General features: G+C 50.1%; 1 protein-coding gene across 1 annotated transcript; it reads right to left on the bottom strand.

The window, feature by feature from the left end:
• Nucleotides 1–1465: 1465 nt before the first annotated feature.
• On the bottom strand, nucleotides 1466–21411 carry LOC124489176 (UPF0606 protein KIAA1549L-like). The gene is made up of 13 exons (XM_047051862.1): nucleotides 21265–21411; nucleotides 20241–20932; nucleotides 18709–19028; nucleotides 18076–18191; nucleotides 13302–13521; nucleotides 12692–12825; nucleotides 10663–10831; nucleotides 8507–8566; nucleotides 7329–7480; nucleotides 6044–6215; nucleotides 4555–4718; nucleotides 4430–4465; nucleotides 1466–1660 (listed from the first exon to the last, which is right to left on the bottom strand). Exons 1-13 carry the CDS (start codon nucleotides 21409–21411, stop codon nucleotides 1466–1468), a joined length of 2577 nt encoding a protein of 858 aa, XP_046907818.1.
• Nucleotides 21412–21825: the final 414 nt, after the last annotated feature.

The raw sequence follows: 21825 nt of genomic DNA, 5'->3' as shown, positions 1-21825 counted from the left end.
GAGGGTGTGGGGAAGGGAGAGAGGAGAGGGTGTGGGGAGGGGAAAGAGGAGAAGGTGTGGGGAGGGGAGAGAGGAGAGGGTGTGGGGAGGGGAGAGAGGAGAAGGTGTGGGGAGGGGAGAGAGGAGAGGGTGTGGGAAGGGAGAGAGGAGAGGGAGAGAGAGAGGGTGTGGGGAGGGGAGAGAGGAGAAGGTGTGGGGAGGGAGAGAGAGAGGGTGTGGGAGGGGAGAGAGGAGGAGGGTGTGGGGAGGGGAGAGAGGAGAGGGTGTGGGGAGGGGAGAGAGGAGAGGGTGTGGGAAGGGAGAGAGGAGAGGGTGTGGGAAGGGAGAGAGGAGAGGGTGTGGGGAGGGGAGAAAGGAGAGGGTGTGGAGGGGAGAGAGGAGAGGTGTGGGGGAGGAGAGAGATGTGTGGGAAGGGAGAGAGGAGAGGGTGTGGGGAGGGGAGAGAGGAGAGGGGTGTGGGGAGGGGAGAGAGGAGAGGGTGTGGGAAGGGAGAGAGGAGAGGGTGTGGGGAGGGGAGAGAGGAGAGGGTGTGGGGAGGGGAGAGAGGAGAGGGTGTGGGGAGGGGAGAGAGGAGAGGGTGTGGGGAGGGGAGAGAGGAGAAGAGTGTGGGGAGGGGAGAGAGGAAAGGGTGTGGGGAGGGGAAAGAGGAGAAGGTGTGGGGAGGGGAGAGAGGAAAGGGTGTGGGGAGGGGAGAGTGTGTGGGAAGGGGAGAGAGGAGAGGAGAAGGAAACGGAAGAAGAAACAGACTCTCTGCATCATCCACAGTGACGTAGACTACCACAGTTGAACTCTTCCTCTGAAGTCAAATGCTCTAACCACCGATCTAAACCCACACCTATGCTCAGCTCCCACTAGGCCCAGTAGTGATGTCAGAGGCAGCTAATACAATACCCCAGGGAGAAACACACTCCATATCTTTTCAAATCCGACATCAGCAAACTGGCTCTTACCCTGACGCCCAATTCAACAGATAATAATCCCCAGAGGACCTCACTAAAGCCCTCTATATTATTCAGAGATAAGGTTTCTATTTTTTGCTGGGTGTGTGGGTGTGACAATGGCAGTGCAAATGCCTTCCTGTAAAAGAAAGAATCTTCCCGACTCCTAAATTTAGATTTAAAGTCCACTAGCATGAAACAGTGGAGACAGCACACTAGAGCTACCAGACCCTCTCTTCTCGAAGAGAACGCAAATGATATCCCTTCACCTGCTGGAGATAGCTGTTATCACCTACTGGGTTTGACTGGGTTTGGGTCGAGACAGTGGATGATGAGAAGGACAGAATTATCTTTCAGGTACTGCCAACCCATTGGTATCACGGTGCGTACTTAATGTCACAAAATGTCCTGTTTTTGTTTAGAAGATGCTTTCATCCAAAGCAGCTGATTTGAACCTGAGACCCTTTCACCTGCAGTAAATCACCTGTAAACATGTGCTCTAACCACCAAGCTGGCCCAGGTGCTGCCTACCTCTTGCGCAGGCCGGAGGTGAGCGTCTTCCTGCTCCTGGAGCCCTCCTGATGGAGGGTCTTATCCAGGGTGAGGGGGGCGTCGCGGAGGGGCAGGGCGAGAGCCAGGGTGTCCCCTCCGGCTGAGGAGGCCTCGTCATCACCACCCTGCTGGCCCAGGTGCTGCTTGGCATAGTCAAACCCCTGGACTGGCTGGAGGGAGGGAGGGTTGGCGGTGGGGGTTGGGGTGAGGTGAGGTACAAAACAGGTTAAAAAAGGCCAGGACTGAATACGCCTGATAGTCTTCACATATGTACTGAACACACACTGACTTGGACTGTGGGCCGATCTTTTAATGGCCAAATTAAACATGCAGCTTTTCAGTGATCTTGAAAGACTTAGAGAACATTGCTGCATGTATTAATGGACAACACTGTGCCTTGAACTCTGTAAACACTGATTTCATCAAGAGAATCTTTAAATCCTTCTCTTTTCCAGCTGCTATAAACGTCCCAGCAGGACAGAGACATCTTGAGATCCAGCTCAATCCAGTCAGACATTTGAAAGCGTTTAGCTGCAGAAGATTAAAGACATGCTTCCGTATTATCTGCTTCACCTGTCACAAGATGTTCCCAAAATTAAATATAACAAAAAGGGCCAAGGATATAACACAGACACACACGCAAACACACACACACACCCATAAAAGACACACAGAGATCCTCACACACACCCTCACACACCCTCACACACACCCTCACACACAAAGACACTCACGTATTCGTAAAAGATTCAGAAGTGCTTTCTACACTCTGTCGTTGTCTGTCAGCCACAGGTCACTGCTCCCTCTGCAAGCTTTCGAGAGTCAATCTGCCCTCGACTGAATCACACCCACACACACTGAGGTGAGGTGTAGCAAGTGTTTTCACTAAGGCTGAGAGTGGAGGCATGACACACACACACACCCACACACTCAGGCTGAGAGTGCAGGCAAGGATCTGCAGGTTGTTCGAGGTAAGAGACCACATGCTATCTCTGCAGACAAGGAGAGGAGACACCAGAAAAGATCCAAACAGGAGAGACACTGAGAAGAGAGACCAGGGGAGAGACCAGAGAGACACTGAGAGCAGAGGGGGATACTATTAGTATGAGATGCATAACCTTATGCATCTGTCTAGCCCTACCAGGAGTCTCATCCCTCAAAACACACACACACGTACACACACAGCCACACACACACACACACACGTACACACACAGCCACACACACACGTACACACACAGCTACACGTACACACACAGCCACACACACACACACACGTACACACACAGCCACACACACACACAGGTACACACACAGCCACACACACACACACGTACACACACAGCCACACACACACGTACACACACAGCCACACGTACACACACAGCCACACACACACACGTACACACACAGCCACACACACACGTACACACACAGCCACACACACACACACGTACACACACAGCCACACACACACACACGTACACACACAGCCACACACACACGTACACACACAGCCACACACACACACACGTACACACACAGCCACACACACACACACGTACACACACAGCCACACACACACAGGTATCAGAAACCTCCATCATAATATTGTTCCTTGTTACTTCTTCTCTCTCAGGAGAACCCTGGAGGTTTGAGAGTGTGGTTGGAGTGTGTGTGTGTGTGTTTGTGTGAGATGGACAGAGAGAGACAGAGAGGGAGGAGAGAGAGAGAGAGATATGGAAGAGTCTGGAAAAGCCTGGCTTTACAAAAACACATTCTATAAAGGGATTTTTTTTTATCTACGACTTAACAACTCTCCTCATTGCACAGTTCAAATCCCACAGAGCCAGTGACATCATAGGGGGCTCATCCTATCTCAGCAGACGCTACGTACAGGGGGATTTGAACCATACACCTCACGACTGGCAGTTATACACTCTAACTGCTGAACTACACCCATCAGGATTACATGAAGAGGTTGAGTGATAAACACGGAGTAAGCAGATAGTGGATGTAGAGCCCTGCACTGAAGCAGGTTAGAACAGACAGAGACCTTCACACAGCCTCAGAGTGGGATGTTAATACTGTACGTACTGAACACTACAGAACCGTAAACATACTGAAAACGACAGCACAGGAAACATACTGAACACTACAGAACCGTAAACATACTGAATACTACAGAACCGTAAACATACTGAATACTACAGCACAGTCTCCAGTTCTCCCAGGATAGCGAGGTGAAGCACCGTATAGGCATTAGCCTGGATCTGCCATAGTTAGATGTAGTGGTAGTGTGTGTGTGTGTGTGTGTGTGTGTGTGTGACGTGTGTGTATGCATGTGGTTGTGTGTGTTGTTAGTAACCTACTTCCTCGAGCTTTAGAGACCCTTTGACCTTGCTGTTGCAATTTAGGGCAAATGTTTCTGAAACACACACACACAACTACACGCACAACTACACGCACACAAGTATACACGCACACACACACGCACGCACACACAGTCCTTCACACACTGAAGTTCACCAGGCCTAAGAACATAAAACAGCAAATCAATTCAACTCGCCACAGCATTTCTTTACACTCCTGTTTGCGTTTCCGACGGCAGGACAAACTAGCTGTAAGAGAGCAGCTGAACAAGGTCGCCCATTAGCCTACTGATCCCAGACGGAGCTGCAGACAGATGGAATGGAATATAGATCTGCTTTATAATAACTTACACTCTACATGGAATATAGATCTGCTTTATAATAACTTACATTGTTAATGGAGGATAGAAATGAAATTGATATCAAGTCAATAAAATGTGTTTCTTTTTGGGGGGATGGTATGAGTGCAAAGGTGTGTGTCTGTGTGAGTGTGGCAGTGTATGTGTGTGAGTGTGGCAGTGCGTGTGTGTCTGTGTGTGTGTGCGTGTGTATGTGAGGTGAAGGTACCTGGTGATAGTAGCCCACATCCCTGCGATACACCGTCTGAAGACACAGACAGAAACAGACAGGGTTTCAGCATCTCTCTGGCTTGAAGTGTGTGTGTGTGTGTGCGCGTGTGTGTGTGTGCAAACCTTAGCTCGGGGGTTAAGGTTGCCAACGGCGTCGGCCTTGAAGTCACTCTTGTTCTTCCTGCACAGCACAGCGGTGATGATGAGGATGATGAGCGTTACCACGCCGATGGGCGCCATCACCGCGGCGATGATCCACAGGTTGTTAGGAGGGTTCTTGACCACAGCTGATGAGAGATGAGCAACTTACCACGCGTGTTTGGGAGGGGTACATGTGTGTGTGTGGAGTGTGTACAAATGGTCAGTGAGAGCAGATTGTGAAGACCACACTGGAGCAACACAGAAACATCAGCTTGCTCACACACACATACACACACACACACACGTGCAGACATACACACAGTAGATCTATCGACGTGTTTGAAAATCCATAAGGCATGTACCAGTATCCCTCCTCTCTGTATATCTGTGTTTCTGCCTCGGTTCCACCCTCTTCACAGCCATCTTTCTCTCTCTCCACACATTCTCCATCTCTCTCTCTCCCCACATTCTCCATCTCTCTCTCTCCCCACACTCTCCATCTCTCTCTCCACACATTCTCCATCTCTCTCTCCACACATTCTCCATCTCTCTCTCTCCACACATTCTCCATCTCTCTCTCCACACATTCTCCATCTCTCTCTCTCCCCACATTCTCCATCTCTCTCTCTCCCCACACTCTCCATCTCTCTCTCCCCACACTCTCCATCTCTCTTTCCCCACACTCTCCATCTCTCTCTCTCCACACACTCTCCATCTCTCCCCACACTCTCCATCTCTCTTTCCCCACACATTCTCCATCTCTCTCTCTCCACACTCTCTTTCTCCTGCTCGCTCTCTCTTCTTCTCTCCATCTCTCTCTCCCCACACTCTTCATCTCTCTTTCCCCACACATTCTCCATCTCTCTCTCTCCACACTCTTTCTCCTGCTCGCTCTCTCTTCTTCTCTCTCTCCTTCCTTCTCTTCTTCTACAGTGGGAGATGAGAGCTGAAGCACATCAGAGAGATCATGTGGAGGAGGAGATTGTCTCTGCTTGTCTCTCTATCTACTGGAACATCTTCCCCTCTCATCTCTCTCCCTCTTCTCTCCATTCTTAGTATTCAGCCCAGCAGTCTCTCCTCTGTTCCTCTCATCAGGAGTTGGTGGATGGAGAGGAAGAGACAGAGAGACTTAGAGAAACAGAGGAGCAGACAGAAACATTAGAAGAAAGAGAGAAAACGGAGAAAGCAAGAGAGAGAAACAGAGAAACAGAGGAAGACAAGATGTAGAAACAGAGAGAAAGTGAAACAGACAGAGATAGGGAGGGAGAGGGGGAGAGAGAGAAGGCAGTAGAGATAGGGAGGGAGGTAGAGAGAGGAAGGGAGGAAGAGAGAGAGAGGGAGGTAGAGAGAGTGAGGTCAAGACAGGGAGAGAGAGACAGAGAGAGAGACAGGGAGAGAGACAGGGAGAGAGAGAGAGAGACAGGGAGAGAGACAGGGAGAGAGAGACAGAGACAGGGAGAGCAATACGTACGGTCTGCCTGCAGCAGGATGAAGTAACCCAGGGTGAGAGCCATTGTCTGGGAGTCCACTGTGTTTAGCATCTTGGCGGCGGTGGTGCCGGCTAGCGGGACCCCGTTCTCCTGGACGTAGTAGGTCATCTCCACAGGGTTCCTGGCCCCTGACACCCACCGGATCCCCACCATCTGGGAAATTCACAACTGTGTCAGTGACTAGCGTAGTGTAGTATAGCGTAGCATACTGTGTCAGTGACTAGCGTAGCGTAGTATAGCATAGCATAGCATACTGTGTCAGTGACTAGCGTAGCGTAGTATAGCATAGCATAGCATACTGTGTCAGTGACTAGCGTAGCGTAGTATAGCGTAGCATAACATACTGTGTCAGTGACTAGCGTAGTATAGCATAGCATAACATACTGTGTCAGTGACTAGCGTAGCATAGCATAGCATAACATACTGTGTCAGTGACTAGCCTAGCGTAGTATGGCGTGGCGTAGTATGGCGTGGCTTAGTATAGCGCGGCGTAGTATGGCGCGGCGTAGTATAGCGTGGCATAGCATAACATACTGTGTCAGTGACTAGGGTAGCGTAGTATAGCGTAGTATAACATAGCATACTACAGAATAGTACACCGGTCTCACCACAGAAAACAAACGTTTGTAATATAATTAATAGTATAGTGTAGGGTAGAATAGGCAGTATATCATCAGCAGGCATGTGTCTAAATAATGGATTTCATTAAATGAGAGAATCGACAAAGCGAGAGAGAGAGCGAGCGCAACGCAGCATGAGGAAAGCCCGTGTGTTTAACCCACTCCTCACAGTTAAAATCCAGTTAAAAAAGTTAAAATTTTAACACTTAAATAGTGCGGAGAGCAGCAACAAGCTGCCTCTAGAACAGTCAACCTCTGGCTTATTTGATGAGCAATTAGTAGATAATACGTCTAAAATACCCCTAATTAACTCAAACGGAGTGTGTGTTTTTGTGAGTATGTGTGTGTGAGTATGTGCTCGCTTTCTGTCGTGTTTTTCCACTCCATAATTCATGGATTACGAATGGAACCAAGCCAACAACATCCAGCTAATTTTTGTTGCTTCCTCTCACACACACACAGGCACACATACAGACACACACACACAGACACACACACACACACAGACCAGTACCATCCTGTAAGAGCAGGAGGGACCCTGGGGTATCTGTGCTTCCCAGGGAGAGGGCCCCCTGGCTGGGTGTCTGTGCTTCCCAGGGAGAAGGCCCCTGGCTGGCTGGGTGCCGTCCCTGCTCTGCCCCCTCACCTGGACGGTGTAGCGCTCCATGGTGGTGGCCCTCCGCAGGCGTGTGCCCTGCTGCCCGGCCAACACAAACAGCTCAGCCAGCCTCTGCTCCATCAGGCTGGCAAAGCTCTGGTACTGGAGCCCCAGGGAGGAATTAGACCCATCCTGGATCACTGTGGAGGGGGGAAAGGGGGGTGGGTGGAGGCAAGGGGGAGAGAGAGAGCAGGGAGAAGGGGAGGGGGAGAGAGAAGGGGAGAGAAAGGGGGGTGGGGGTTGATGGAGAAGAGGGGGAGGACATCAGCCAAAGTGAGCGTAATGGAGGAGGAAGGAGGAGAGAGAGACCAGTGAGATGGAGAAGCGAAAGAGAGAAAGAGAGAGAGAGGTAAATGCATTGTGGGAAGGATGGAGAGAACAGCAGGGAGCAGAGGGGGGTGTTGGATGAGACAGGAGCCCTGGTTATTTATCTTGTTCAAACGAAGTAAACCCATTAGCCAGGCGTGACCTCGCTCTCCTGCTCCCGCTCCAGCAAGCACAAGGTTAACCCCGCCACATCCCCTTCCACTGACAGGCCCCTTCATGGAGACAGCTGACAGAGAGGACACCGCTACAGAACTGAGACACACACACACACATACTGTATCAACACACACACACACTCATACTGTATCAACACACACACACACACACACTCATACTGTATCAACACACACATACTGTATCAACACACAAACACACACACACATAACCCCTGTTAGCCATGCCTAACCCCTGGATTTATCACAGCGACATAAGGATATGACATCACAAAACATTTTCTCTACAGAAAACAATCAGTGCTATCACCATGTCGCACGCTAACATTAATCAACATCATTAATCAATGTAGTAACCTGATGTCACATAAAAATACAACAATTATATTATCCTTGATACAGTCACCCATATTACAATAACACATATTAGCATTCCAAAGTTAGCTTCACATAAAATAGCATAGAATATTACACAGAGATGAGACTACTGGAGGGTGTGTTGTCAGTAGATCCTAAATTATTTAAAAGTTAACTGTAGGAGTATAAATAAGTTGAGATTTTCACATGCAACAACAACCGCAGTGTAGGAGAAGGACGATAGTTGCTGGAATGTGATAGTTTCCTAGGCCACCACTGGGCCAATGGTAGAAGGGATGGGATTCCTACCTGTGATTACCCAGAAGTCTCTAGTGGATGTGGAGGTGTTCAGGTTGTGGTACTCCAAAGCTGGAGGAGAAAACACCAAGTCAGCTGGGGGGTTTTCGGTCAAAAAGTCTTAAGACAGTTTGATGTTACTGGGTGCCTTTCAACAGGACCAACGTTTCCACATGAGAGTGACTGGACACATCTAAAGCCATTTCCCAGCTGGATCAGAGAGCTTCTGTTCAGGGTCAAAAAACAGTTTCTGTGGAGTGTCTCATGCTAAAACTTGCAGCTTAGAACGTCATTATCACATTGTGTGACAGTGTCTTAGCAGTACACAGGGAGCTCTGGCTGAGAGATAGCCTTGCAAGCAAGAGGCTGAGGGTGTTAAGCTGCTGCCCCCCCTCTCTCCCCACACACACACACACACCAGCCTGGGCCTATGTTCTTCTTCAGCTCGCTTACACATTTCCTGCCTGATTAACTGTCTATGCTGGCGGCTGGTGCAGGGTTTTGGGGAATGCTGTATCACTGGCTCGTAAAATGACACTAGCTGCTGAAATGTAAACTTTGACACGACCCAAATGTTTTCGCAGCACACTTGCCAGAGCAGGGACAGAAAGTGAGAGAGAGAAAGCGAGGGAGGGAAGGAGAGAGAGAGAAAGAGGGAGGGAGAGAGAGAGAGAGAGAGAGAAAGAGAGAGAGAGAGAGGTGCAGAGACTGATATGTGCTCACGGTCAGGACTGCAAAGGCAGCATCAGTTTAACACTGGCCAGCGGTAGCAGCCACACAGAATCCTAATCTGTAACGACCCCTCACATAAGCCAGTATCTAACTGTGTAAGAGCCTGAGGAGACACATTCAAAGAAGCCCAATCATTCTCAGAGCAGGAAATGAGGAAGAGAACATTTGAGAAATCAGAACCGATAGAATAGAGAATAGTTGTGTGAACCACTCGCTGAATTACAGACGCTTGCATTTGGCTGGCCGCCGGTCTTGGACTGAAGTATTTCTATCTTGTGTTTGAGCTGCAGCCTTCGAAAACGAACACGTGTTAGTCTGTTCCACAGAGTCCAAACCGACCGAAGAAATCAGAAAGGAAACAAAGATGTTTGACAGCCGGCCGGAGATGGCGTGAGATCAGAGTCGTCTCTCAGAAAACGGCCCGAGGTGCCAAACGTCCCACATGCTGAAAAATCCCTGTTCATTATTTAACACCTTAATTGGCTTTGAAGTGAGGAGCCGCTGTAAACAGAGCCCTTCCACACCTCACCTTTTCACATAGATGATGGCCTTTTCCATGTGTGAGGTGTGACAGGACAGACAGGGAGGAGCAGAGAGCAGGGAAGACACGCAGCAAAGGGCCAAGGCAGGATTTAAACAAGGCTACATGATTCATGGTTTTACCAGAGGTACAAAACCCACATCTGTCTACACTCTACTAAATAATAATAAAGGCAGAAACGCCACAACAAATATAGATAACATAAACACAGGGGGGGTGAGGGGTCAGCCTGGTGTTGGTTAGTGACGAGCAGCGAGCCATCTGCTCGGCCTCTTTCCCCCTGCTGTTTACCCTCCACTCCCTCCCTCCCTCCCTGCCTCCCACCCTCCCTCCCCTCCCTCCCTCCCTCCCTCCCCTTCCCCCCCCCCTCCCTCCCTGCCTCCCCCTTCCCCTCCCCTCCCTCCCTGCCTCCACCCTGCCTCCCTCCCCCTGCTGTTTACCTTCCCCTGCCTCCCTCTCACCACTCATCAGTGCTCTAGACAGGGGTAACACAGGGTAGAGCGGACAGGAGACTGGAGCAGGCTAGATAGACAGACTGGGTCCTCAGAGAAGATTAAGAAGAACAAAAATGGCAACAGTTATCATTAAAATGTTTGTGCAGGGGTCAGGGGTCAGGGGTGGAGGCAGGGGACACAGGGACTGTCACGAACATCCAATTATCCGCAGGCTGGCGGACATAGCTCATGCTAATTGCAGAGGTCCATCTTAGGTTAGCGGTTAAATCAACCATAAGTGGTCGAGGTCGGACTTGAATGAAGCATTGCAGAGTCATCATGCCAAGAAAAGAAAGAGAGAAAGACAGGAGAGAGGAGGGGTGGAGCAGAGTAAAGACGATCCCCCTCTCCTCCTCTGACCCGAGGCGGGGGGCTATCCCAGGATGCATTGCGTCACTTACGCTCTGCGATGGTGAGCGGAGGGTAGAATAGGAAGTAGCCCACCAGCTCGGCGCTCAGCTGCACCAGCAGGCTGGCGGCGGCCGTGCCGTTCAGGAGGACACTGCCGTTCCTCACGGCGTACACCAGAGAAACCGCCGGAGAACCGGGAACCTGGGACACACTCAGAACCTGGAGAGAGAGGGGAGAGAGGGACACACTCAGAACTTGAGGGAGATAGGGGGTAAGAGACACACTCAGAACCTGAGGGAGAGAGGGAGAGAGGGGGAGAGGGAGACACTCAGAACTTGAGGGAGAGAGGGACACACTCAGAACTTGAGGGAGATAGGGGAGAGAGAGACAATCAGAACCTGAGGGAGAGAGAGAGACACTCAGAACCTGAGGGAGAGAGGGGGTGAGAGACACTCAGAACCTAAGGGAGAGAGGGGGAGAGAGAGACACTCAGAACCTGGACCACATGGAGGGAGGGGGAGAGAGACAGAGAGGAAGAGAGAAACACAAAGAGAGAGAGACAGAGGAAGAGAGAGAGATGGAAAGATGAAGAGTATTCTTACTGTATGTACAGTAAATCTTCTGAAAAGATCCATCTCATTTGTGTAATGAGACACACATCAGGTCATCTATCCGTCATGCAGCAGTTCCAGAACATCTGAATTCACAGTGTTCATACTGGCCTCGTCTCATTGGAACTGACAGAACGTTGAAAGCCATAAAGACGAAAAACGTCTGACTTGAAATTGGCAAGCCATCCATAGCTATTCAAGTGTTTGTAATACCAACTTTATGTGCCGCACACACATACAATTGCGTGTAATATAGGTCTAAACATTATTTTGATGCTCGTAAAAATTGTAGCAGAAAAACATGTTCTTCCTCCAAACACAATCATGACAAGCAGCAGGTGTCAGACCATACTCTAAGAAACCGTTATTGTGCACCAGTTAAACCCTGCTTCAACCCTGCTTCAACCCTGCTTCAACCCTGCTTCAACCCTGCTTCAACCCTGCTTAAACCCTGCTTCAACCCTACTTAAACCCTGCTTCAACCCTGCTTCAACCCTGCTCAAACCCTGCTTAAACCCTGCTTCAACCCTGCTTCAACCCTGCTTCAACCCTGCTTAAACCCTGCTTCAACCCTGCTTCAACCCTGCTTCAACCCTGCTCAAACCCTGCTTAAACCCTGCTTCAACCCTGCTTCAACCCTGCTTCAACCCTGCTTAAACCCTGCTTACACCCTGCTCTCACCTCCCTAGCACGCTCACACTAAAGAGCTTTGTTTGTGAAGGCCTGTGAGGTCACATTTATAGATACAGCATGTGTCGTCAAACCATAACGGGATCCATATGAGTACTCATGCAGACCTCATGAAGATCCTCACATCTGGACCTTTCCTCATACGAGCTAAAGGTTGAAGAGACTAAAGATGTTATAAACATCACCAAGATGATACTAGGCACTGTGGGGTGTGTGGATGGGTAGGATGGAGGTAGAACACCAGGTCATTTAGCTGGGATTCAGCAGCTGAGTCACCTGCTCTCTGAGGTAGACAGGAAGACAACCTCAGGAGCAACTAGGAAGAAATGCTTCAGAGGATAAGAGCACTGCTTGACATCCTCTACACTCTCACACACACACATCATCCTCCACACACAAACACACCATCCTCACACACACACACACACACATACATCATCCTCTCACACACACAAACACACACACACACACATCATTCTCCACACACACACACACCATCCTCACACACACACACACACACACACACACACATACATCATCCTCCACACACACACACACACACATCATCCTCCACACACACACGCACACACACATCATCCTCACACACACACACACACATACATCATCCTCCACACACACACACACACACACACACATCATCCTCCACAAACACACACACACACACACATCATCCTCCACAAACACACAGCATGCTCGTCTCTCGTCAGCTGGGGTTCCCCGCCACACCTGAGGGGCTGAGGGGAACAGGAGAGGGTACCTGGACAGGGAGTCTGTTGTGGGCGTCCAGAACCTTGGCCTGGGCCTCAGAGAACACGTTCTCCAGCCTCTGTTCCATCATCTGGGAGAACCGGCACGAACGCGGGTCATCCCCCGCGCCCACGAACCTCAGAACTTTAGAGACAGAGAGAGAACCGTACAGAACATCCAAACAGGACACCTATAAAGACTGAGTAAAACCCATAGCAGGGGAATACAACGCACTAGAGTACTGTATGACAGACATCTCTAGTGAGAGCCGCATGCCCCAAAACACTGTTATCACATTTCAATACTCATCAGTGTTTCAAATGTGATGGCAGTGTTTCAAATGCAATGCTATTTTTAAATGTGATTGCTATGCCATCTGCCATCACATCTAAAACACTATGTGTGTCACTCCTACGTGTTGTTTACGTGTAGATGACGTGTTGTTTACGTGTAGATGACGTGTTGTTTACATGTAGATGACGTGTTGTTTATGTGTAGATGATGTGTTGTTTATGTGTAGATGATATGTTGTTTACGTGTAGATGACGTGTTGTTTACGTGTAGATGACGTGTTGTTTACGTGTAGATGACGTGTTGTTTTAATGTTGGATCCTGCTGACCTGTCTGGAGTAGAAGACCTATGGCTGGACCAGGTCTCCATAGCGACACGGGGCTGGGCAGCGCCGTTACCATGGGGAGGAAGTGGCGCAGGTCAGCGATCAGCCTATCACGGCCGTAGGACCCCAGCGCCTCCATGACGACGGAGGGGTGGTAGACGAGGCCCGCCCCGATCACATGATACACCACCGTCATGTTGGGGGAGCCGAAGACCGTCTCCAGCTGAGGGAGGGAGGGAGGGTAAATTAGGGACAAAAGAGGACAGGGGTAGATGGGTTAGGACTGGATTAGACTGGATTAGACTTTACAAGACCCATGACCATGATGATTCATCAGATGCCCCTAGTACCTGGTACTAGCCAAATGATCAGGTTTTAGTATCAAATGACCTGCAGTCAGAATCTGAATCGCTATTACAGTTTGAGAACATTTAGGAAGAACGACAGAAAAAAGAACAGAAAGAAAACTAGAGAGAGAGTTATGCACAAAGAGAGAGAGAGAGAGAGAGACAGAGAGAGAGAGAGGGAAAGGCAGAGAGAGGCAATGAGTGATGAGGTCTCTCACTTCAACTCTGTTCCCAGCGCGCAAATCACATCCATCGTCACCATCAAAGTGCCTCCCCTCTCTGACGGTCCCTCCACACTGAGAACACACAGCCTGAATGCAGCCGTGAGTCGACAGATATCCCCTCACAATCAGGCCTTGTTCTAGAGACTGAGAGCCCGTCTCTCAGTCTCTCCACCCTGCCTCAGCTCCTGGCCGGGTGAACGTGTCATTTAAAGATTGTGTTTCAGTAAAGTGCCACCGCACCCTTGCTCTCAATCTCAGCTCTGAAAGGTCATCATGGGAGCCAGTCAAAGGGTCTCTGTGCGTTCAGAGAAATGACTTTTTTCCCCATCAGTGAGAAATCTTCGGTCAGTTTTCATTAAGTCTTCAGAGCTGCACTTGTCTAGTTTTGTGGAGGGAGGGGCGGAGAGGAGAGAGAGAGAAGTAGGGAGGGAGGGAGACACAGAGAGAAAGAGAGAGATGAAGGGAGAAAGGGATATAAGAAGAGAGGGTGAGGATGGGAGGATTGGAGAGAAAGAACTGGGGAGAGAGAGAGAAGGAGGGAGGATTAGTGAAAAGGAGAGACAGAGAAGGAGAGACAGAGAGAAGAGAGAGAGACTGTCAGGAAATGTTAACCTTCATTTGAGCAGGTCAGGCTTTGTGTCAACCGCCCCAAATATTTGATTCCTTGGCAGTCATGGAGATATTAAATACTGCTCTGCACTGTTGCCCTAAGCTGACACATATCCTATAATACCCTCTCTATTTCTCTCTCCATCTCTCTCTCTCACACACACACACAATCCCCATCTCATTGGCTGTCTGTGTTTCAGTATCCAAGGTTCTGCTGACATGCTGGCAGCCACAGTGCATCTTGGGTATTAGAGGCTTATTGGGAAAGAGAAAGGGTTTGGCACAAGCAGCCCTGACGGTTTCATCCACAGACAGTTTATTGTGGCTGTAAGGGCGCTGTTGTGCCCATAACAGATTATCTGGCTTTTTATTTATTTTTAAACAAAAAAACAAAAACAAAAAAACCTGAGGACTGGATTTCCAGGAAAAATTTGATGTTCAACCAACCGACCACTTTTTCATTCAATATTTAATTTCGCGACGGCTGAGTTCCAACTAGGACTGGACCAACTAGGACTGGACCAACCAGGACTGGACCAACTAGGACTGAACCAACCAGGACTGGACCAACTAGGACTGAACCAACTAGGACTACACCAACTAGGACTGGACCAACTAGGACTGAACCAACTAGGACTACACCAACTAGGACTGGACCAACTAGGACTGAACCAACTAGGACTACACCAACTAGGACTGGACCAACTAGGACTGGACCAACTAGGACTGGACCAACTAGGACTACACCAACTAGGACTGGACCAACTAGGACTGGACCAACCAGGACTGAACCAACTAGGACTAGACCAACTAGGACTGAACCAACTAGGACTGAACCAACCAGGACTGGACCAACTAGGACTGAACCAACTAGGACTACACCAACTAGGACTGGACCAACTAGGACTGGACCAACTAGGACTAGACCAACTAGGACTGGACCAACTAGGACTGGACCAACTAGGACTGAACCAATCAGGACTGGACCAACTAGGACTGGACCAACTAGGACTGGACCAACTAGCAGATTCATCGACGCGAGCGCGAGCGCTTCGCTCTGGGACATCGCTGTTTTACTTAGCTGGTCAACAGGCCCTCAGGTCGACAGTCTAGAACGCAAACATGTATTGTGTGTGTGTGTGTGTATGTATACATACAATGGTGACGCTAAGTAGCTAATGGTAGCTAACTAGCTAGCCTAAGTTACAAACGTCACAAACCTGCATGCTGGTTAGCTCTAACAAATCCACACAGCAGTTAGCCATTCCTGACCCCTGACCCCTGTACAAGGTCAGGTATAAACACACAGGGAATCAGAAACATTCAATGGTCTCCAGTTATCCTGGAAAAACATGGAATGTTCTTCATTTATTGTCAGGACACGGTCTAAGTAGGCTATTGAAAAAATGAGTGTAATTGTAATTAGTTTGGAAATTCTAGGCTTAGGCTTCTTGATGTTATATGTTAATGCTTAACCTATAGACAGTATTATAATAGGTAGTGGATAATATTATACTGGTTTGATAATGTCGACTGTGGGTTTTATGTCTATTACTGTAACATTGGGACTCTAAGTGTGGATGGTGGGTTACGCAAGAGCATTTGCGTGTATGTGTGTAAAACGAAAGTTGCATTTTATAAATCAAGTAAGCAGCCTATCTTCTGCAACTAGCCTGACATGTCATTTAGACTGAAGTTTTTGTTCCCTTTAGATCTAGGGTCTTCATAAATAGGCTAATGTCGGGTATTACATTGTGGAAGGATTTCTTTTTTTTTTTGAGCTGGTAAACCGCATCTTTCAGGCTGTTATACGTATAATTGACACATCATTTGAAAGATGACAATCTGCACTTTCATAATCTGAAAGGTGTCAAATGTGGACGAACAAGATGCTAACTGTGAATTTTAGATTTAGCATATTGACATGATTTAACAACACAGTTTTACAATCACGTATTTGATATTATTTCAGATGGGTTAGTTCATAATGATGATAAGCATCTTCCTGCTCCTGTCGCAAGTTTTACTCTCCAAACTGTGACATCACCCACAAGCTCTGGAGGCAGATTCTATCAACCTAATTTCTATATTAGTCCCTCTCTCTCCAATCTACACATCTGGTTCTTCAGCCTAGTCTACATAAGGAGGTCTGCCTCTAAGTCATATATACATTTAAAAGGCACTTTCATCCAAAGCTATTTATTTGGGGGATTTGAACCGACAGCCACTTGATCTGCAATCAGGAACTCTCCCTCGTGGGCCCTGTCTGTTCCCAGTCTAGCCAACATGAAGGAGTTCAGGCTAATAATAATAATATTCATTTAGCAGATGCTTTTTACCAAAGTGACATACAGAGTTGGGGGGGGGGGGGGGGCGTTTTCAAACCTACAATCTCTTGACCTGCAATCAAATGCTCGCCTGCTAAAGCCATCCTTGCCCCTGTTCTACTCTAGCCTACATTAGGATCTCTGTGCTGCAGTCTTTCTCTCTCCAGAGGATGTGTGCCTAGCATAAGCCAGGAGCACGCTGGGCTCTGTACCATCCTCCAGCCCCACACCCTGAGCTCTGTACCATCCTCCAGCCCCACACCCTGAGCTCTGTACCATCCTCCAGCCCCACACCCTGAGCTCTGTACCATCCTCCAGCCCCACACCCTGAGCTCTGTACCATCCTCCAGCCCCACACCCTGAGCTCTGTACCATCCTCCAGCCCCACACCCTGAGCTCTGTACCATCCTCCAGCCCCACACCCTGGGCTCTGTACCATCCTCCAGCCCCACACCCTGGGCTGAAGCAGCCAGTCTGGATGCACTTGGACGGGGGGGGTTAGGGCCAGCCTGCAGGATCTCTTCTCTGGTAATGTCAAGAGACCGTCGAAACGCCCCCAGCAGTAATTAGCAGCGGAGCAGAGGGTAGTGTTAGCATTTAGCGTGATAAAAACGTCAATGTTCTAACCAAAGCTATGCCCTTTGCAGAGCATGTTAGGGTAAAAGACACACTACATGAATTACTCAAGTAGCGAGTCTAACTTTGCTTATTCAAGTTCAAGTTCAAGTTCATCAAGCTTATCTATAAACAAAACTATTGCTTTCAGTCAACTTGTAAAATTAAAGTTATTTGGACATATACTTTGATAGACTATCATTTATATTTGAATGTATTACTTGACGTACTTAATTGCATGAAACTGTTATAAAGACTACTGAAAATACTGTTTCGTTCAGTCATCTCCTTGCAGGTCACAGAATTGACCAACCTTTCTACAGTGGAGTTGTTGTTCTAACGCTAGCTGTACCGTGCCTCCCCCACACTGATCCAGAATAGGATCCCTGGGATCCGCAGTGTCAAGCCTTCACATCTCTCGTCCTCTCAAACAGAAAACATCGCCACCACCACACCCTTTCCCTACTGCAGTCACCCCAACAACCCGACTTGTGTACTGCTAGGTAGGGTTTCCGTAGTGCTACAGTATGTTACAGCATGATGGAGTATGCTGGAGTACACTATAGCATGCTTCAGTGTGCTCCAGCGTTGACTAGTCTGGGTCCGTGGCAGGGGCGGTCCCGGCAGCCTGGCGTCCAGGCTGAGGTGTGCTGACCTGGGCCTGGGCCGTGCTGTCATTCAGGGCTCTCCGCAGCGCCTGGCTGAGCCCACGACGCAGGTTCTGCCTCTGGATGCTGTCCAGACGGTTCCTCCTGACGTGGATGGACACAACTGGGAAGGATGGAGGGAGAGGGAGGGAGGTGGAGAGGGGAGAAGAGGGAGGGAGGTGGGAGGGAGAGGGAGGGAGATGGGAGGGGAGAAGAGGGAGGGAGGTGGAGAGGGAGAAGAGGGAGGGGAGAAGAGGGAGGGAGGTGGGGGGGAGAAAGGGAGAGGGAGGGAGATGGAGAGGGAGAAAAGGGAGGGAGGTGGGGGGGAGAGGGAGGGAGAGGGAGAAGAGGGAGGGAGGTGGGGGGGAGAGGGAGGGAGAGGGAGGGAGATGGAGGGAGAGGGAGGGAGATGGAGAGGGAGAAGAGGGATGGAGGTGGGGGGCAGAGAGAGGAAGAGAGAAACACAGAGAGTGATGGAAAGACTCTTGTAAGTAAGATGAGGGAAGTTCAAGTACATTTCTATTTTACATTTTTCTTTGAACGGTGTAGGTACATATGTTGGTACATGTGTAATTTCTTGTTTAAACAAAGCCTAAAAAGTATGGAACACAACCAGACATCATCTGTGCTCTCTCCCTCACCAGTTTTCAGCCACATCCTCTCTGTGATGTTGCACTGCCGCGGCGGTGGCTCCGTGGTGGTGGTGGTGAAGGGGGAAGCCAGGCCGACAGTAGCCCCTCGTGGAGGGCTCGTCCTGGGGCTCGGAGGAGTGACCGTGCCCCTCGTGACTGGAGCCAGGGTGGTGGTTGTTGTGGTTTTCCGGGTAGTGGTGGTTGGCTGGGTGGTGGTTGGCTGGGTGGTGGTGGTTGTGGTCGGAAGCGTGGTGGGTGGGGTTGTGGTCAAAGCCACCGTCGTGGTGGTCACGGTCGTGAACTGAAGGGGGTCTGCTGTGTCGTCATCACTGGGGATCAAAGGTGAGGTCTGGGACGTGTGGAGTGTTGGGAGGGGAGCAGAGGGGGGGGTTCCTGTGTGGGAGGGGGTTAGTGTCAGGCTGGAGTTGCTGTCTTTGGTGGAAGTAGGCCCCATCTCTCTGGATGTCCCAGGGGTTAAGTCCTCTGCCGCCATTTCTGTAACAACAACAGGCGATTCATTCACTTGTGGTGGAAGAGAGGGGGCGGATGAGGTCATGTTGGATGAGGGGGAGGAGGATGAGACGTCAGGAAGTACAAGGAGGCTGGATGATGGCGGCTTTCCAAGACCGAAGGTGAGGGCGCTGGGTGATGTCGCTGCGGTGGGGTTAAAGATGGCTGAGGACCACAGTGGTGTTGATAAGGAGGATGATGGTGTTGATGATGATGAGAATAGAAAGGGGGAGGGAGAGATGGAGGAGGAGGAAGAGGGGGAGGGGAAGGAAGAAGAGGGAGAAGAGATGGAGGAGTTGGGGTCGGGGAAAGAGGAGGAGGAGATGGAGGAGTAGGGGGAGGACAGTGACAACATCCAGCCCAAGGATAATGCAGGCCCTGATGTCGCACCGGGATGTTCCGTAGGTGAGATGGTTTGGGTTGGGGTAGGAGTGGACCAGCTGGTGGTGGGAGAGGACTGGGTGGCTGCTGGTGATAATGGTGATGATGTTGATAATGATGATGATGGTGATGATGATAATGGTGATGATAATGGTGATGATAATAATGGTGATAATGGTGATGATGATAATGGTGATGATAATGGTGATGGTGATAATGGTGATAATGGTGATGATGGTGATAATGATGACGATGGCAAGTCAGTAACTTCATAGCTAGCATCGGTCCCAGAGGCACCTGCAGAGTCTAAATCTAACATGGACCTTGGTCCTGCTGTTGTGGAGCCGCCTGAAGGGCTCCATGTGTCATTAGTAGACATCGCTGGGAGACTGTGGGTCACTGGAGACCTCAGGTGGGCCAGGGACATGGTAGGCTCAGTGCCATCAGATAACTGTGTATGCGCAGGCGAGAAGACACTCTCAGTGGCTCCAGATGGATGTGAAAGGGATGTGTTTGGTTGTTTGAGGTCTCGGTCGTCGGTTGTAGCTCTGGTAACCAAGGAGATAGATACCATCTCAAACTCCTCAGATGCCTTTTGTTCGGTTAAACGATCTGTCTGTTCATCACTTCTATGAGGTGTCACTGTTAACCCGGCATCCTTATAAACAGCAACATCCTCTCCAGAATCTCTCCCAGGGGACTTTTTCAGAGGTATCTTGGTTTGTTCATCTGTGTCGGAATAATAAAGACGCTCGCTCCCGCTGCTAGACTCTGTCTGTGACAGGCTGAGATGGCTCTCCTCCACCGGGCTGGGATGGCTCTCCTCCACCGGGCTGAGATGGCTCTCCTCCACCGGGCTGGGATGGCTCTCCTCCACCGGGCTGAGATGGCTCTCCTCCACCGGGCTGAGATGGCTCTCCTCCACCGGGCTGAGATGGCTCTCCTCCACCGGGCTGAGATGGCTCTCCTCCACCAGGCTGAGATGGCTCTCCTCCACCGAGCTGAGATGGCTCTCCTCCACCAGTCTGAGATGGCTCTCCTCCACCGAGCTGAGATGGCTCTCCTCCACCAGTCTGAGATGGCTCTCCTCCACCGGGGTGACACCTGACGTGTGGTGCTTGCTGTTTCCCAGGCCTGTCGCATACTCTTGAAGGCTAGCTTGACTTCCAGCAGACTCTGTTTTTAATGTGAACTGAGTGGCATTAGCAGACCACCCAGAACTTGTCTCCTTGGAAGATACATTATCCACGGTGACGTGAGGGGAGGGGAACTTCCTAGGAACCGTCTCCGATGACAGCGTTACTTTGTGAAAGCTAGCACTTGTGCTTGTCGTGGTGATGTTCTGTAGGGGGGACAGGAGTGGAGGTGGGGGGGTCTCTCTGTTTTGCTGACTGGTAGGTGTCTCAGCTAGTGTGTGTGCGGGTGTAATCTGAGCAGGTTCATCCCCTTCAACATCTACGGTGGGATAAGCCTGCTCTGAATGGTGTGTGTGCTCTGAAGGGTGTGTGTGATTGTCAAGGGCAGTTGTGTGTGTATCTGGTCTCTGGTCAGTGTGTGTGTGTGAGATGTGTTTATTTGTGTGTGTATTAGGACTGTTGTCTGTTGTGTGTATAAATGACCTGTGGATAATAGTGTTTGTGTGTAAGTAGTGTGTAGTTGTGTGTGTATGATGACCAGGGTCAGTTGTGCGGCCTGTCTCCCCAGCAGCAGCAGGACTGAGGGATGTCCCCGCTGGGCCGGATGTCCTGGGCTCTCCCCCTCCAGGGGACCCCTCAGCAGGGCCTGGGACAGGCTGGGGAGGGGCTGAGGTGAACAGGCCATCAGACCAAGGCTGTGACTGGGTCTCTGAGAGCACCGGGGGGGGGTGTGAGAGAGGACGGCTGGATATGGGTGGGGGACTGTCAGAGCTGAAGGGAGTGTTTTGAGTCTGTGTTGGGGGGTGTTGGGGCATGAAGACAGCCTGGGCTGGGGTTTGGGGCAACACAGAGGTGCTGGAGGAAAGGCTTAACATCCAACTAACCTCAGAGCCAGAAGACAGAGTCAAAGGGTGCTCTGATTTCAACCCTGCGTTGCCCTGGGTTACACCCCTGGGAGACCCCGTATGAAAGCCTACAGACGAACCCGCCTCTCTTACATGAAAGGACCTCAAAGACAAGCTGCTGACTGACATGGCTGTTGTTTGCGTTTGTGTCTGTGGTTCCCAGCTGAGCAGGGCAGCCTGTGAGGTGCTGGCTG

The sequence above is a fragment of the Hypomesus transpacificus genome, unplaced genomic scaffold (genome assembly GCF_021917145.1).
Source record: "Hypomesus transpacificus isolate Combined female unplaced genomic scaffold, fHypTra1 scaffold_184, whole genome shotgun sequence".
Classification (NCBI taxonomy): domain Eukaryota; kingdom Metazoa; phylum Chordata; class Actinopteri; order Osmeriformes; family Osmeridae; genus Hypomesus; species Hypomesus transpacificus.
The sequence above is the reverse complement of the archived record's forward strand: the minus strand, read 5'-3'. Positions and strand labels throughout refer to the sequence as shown.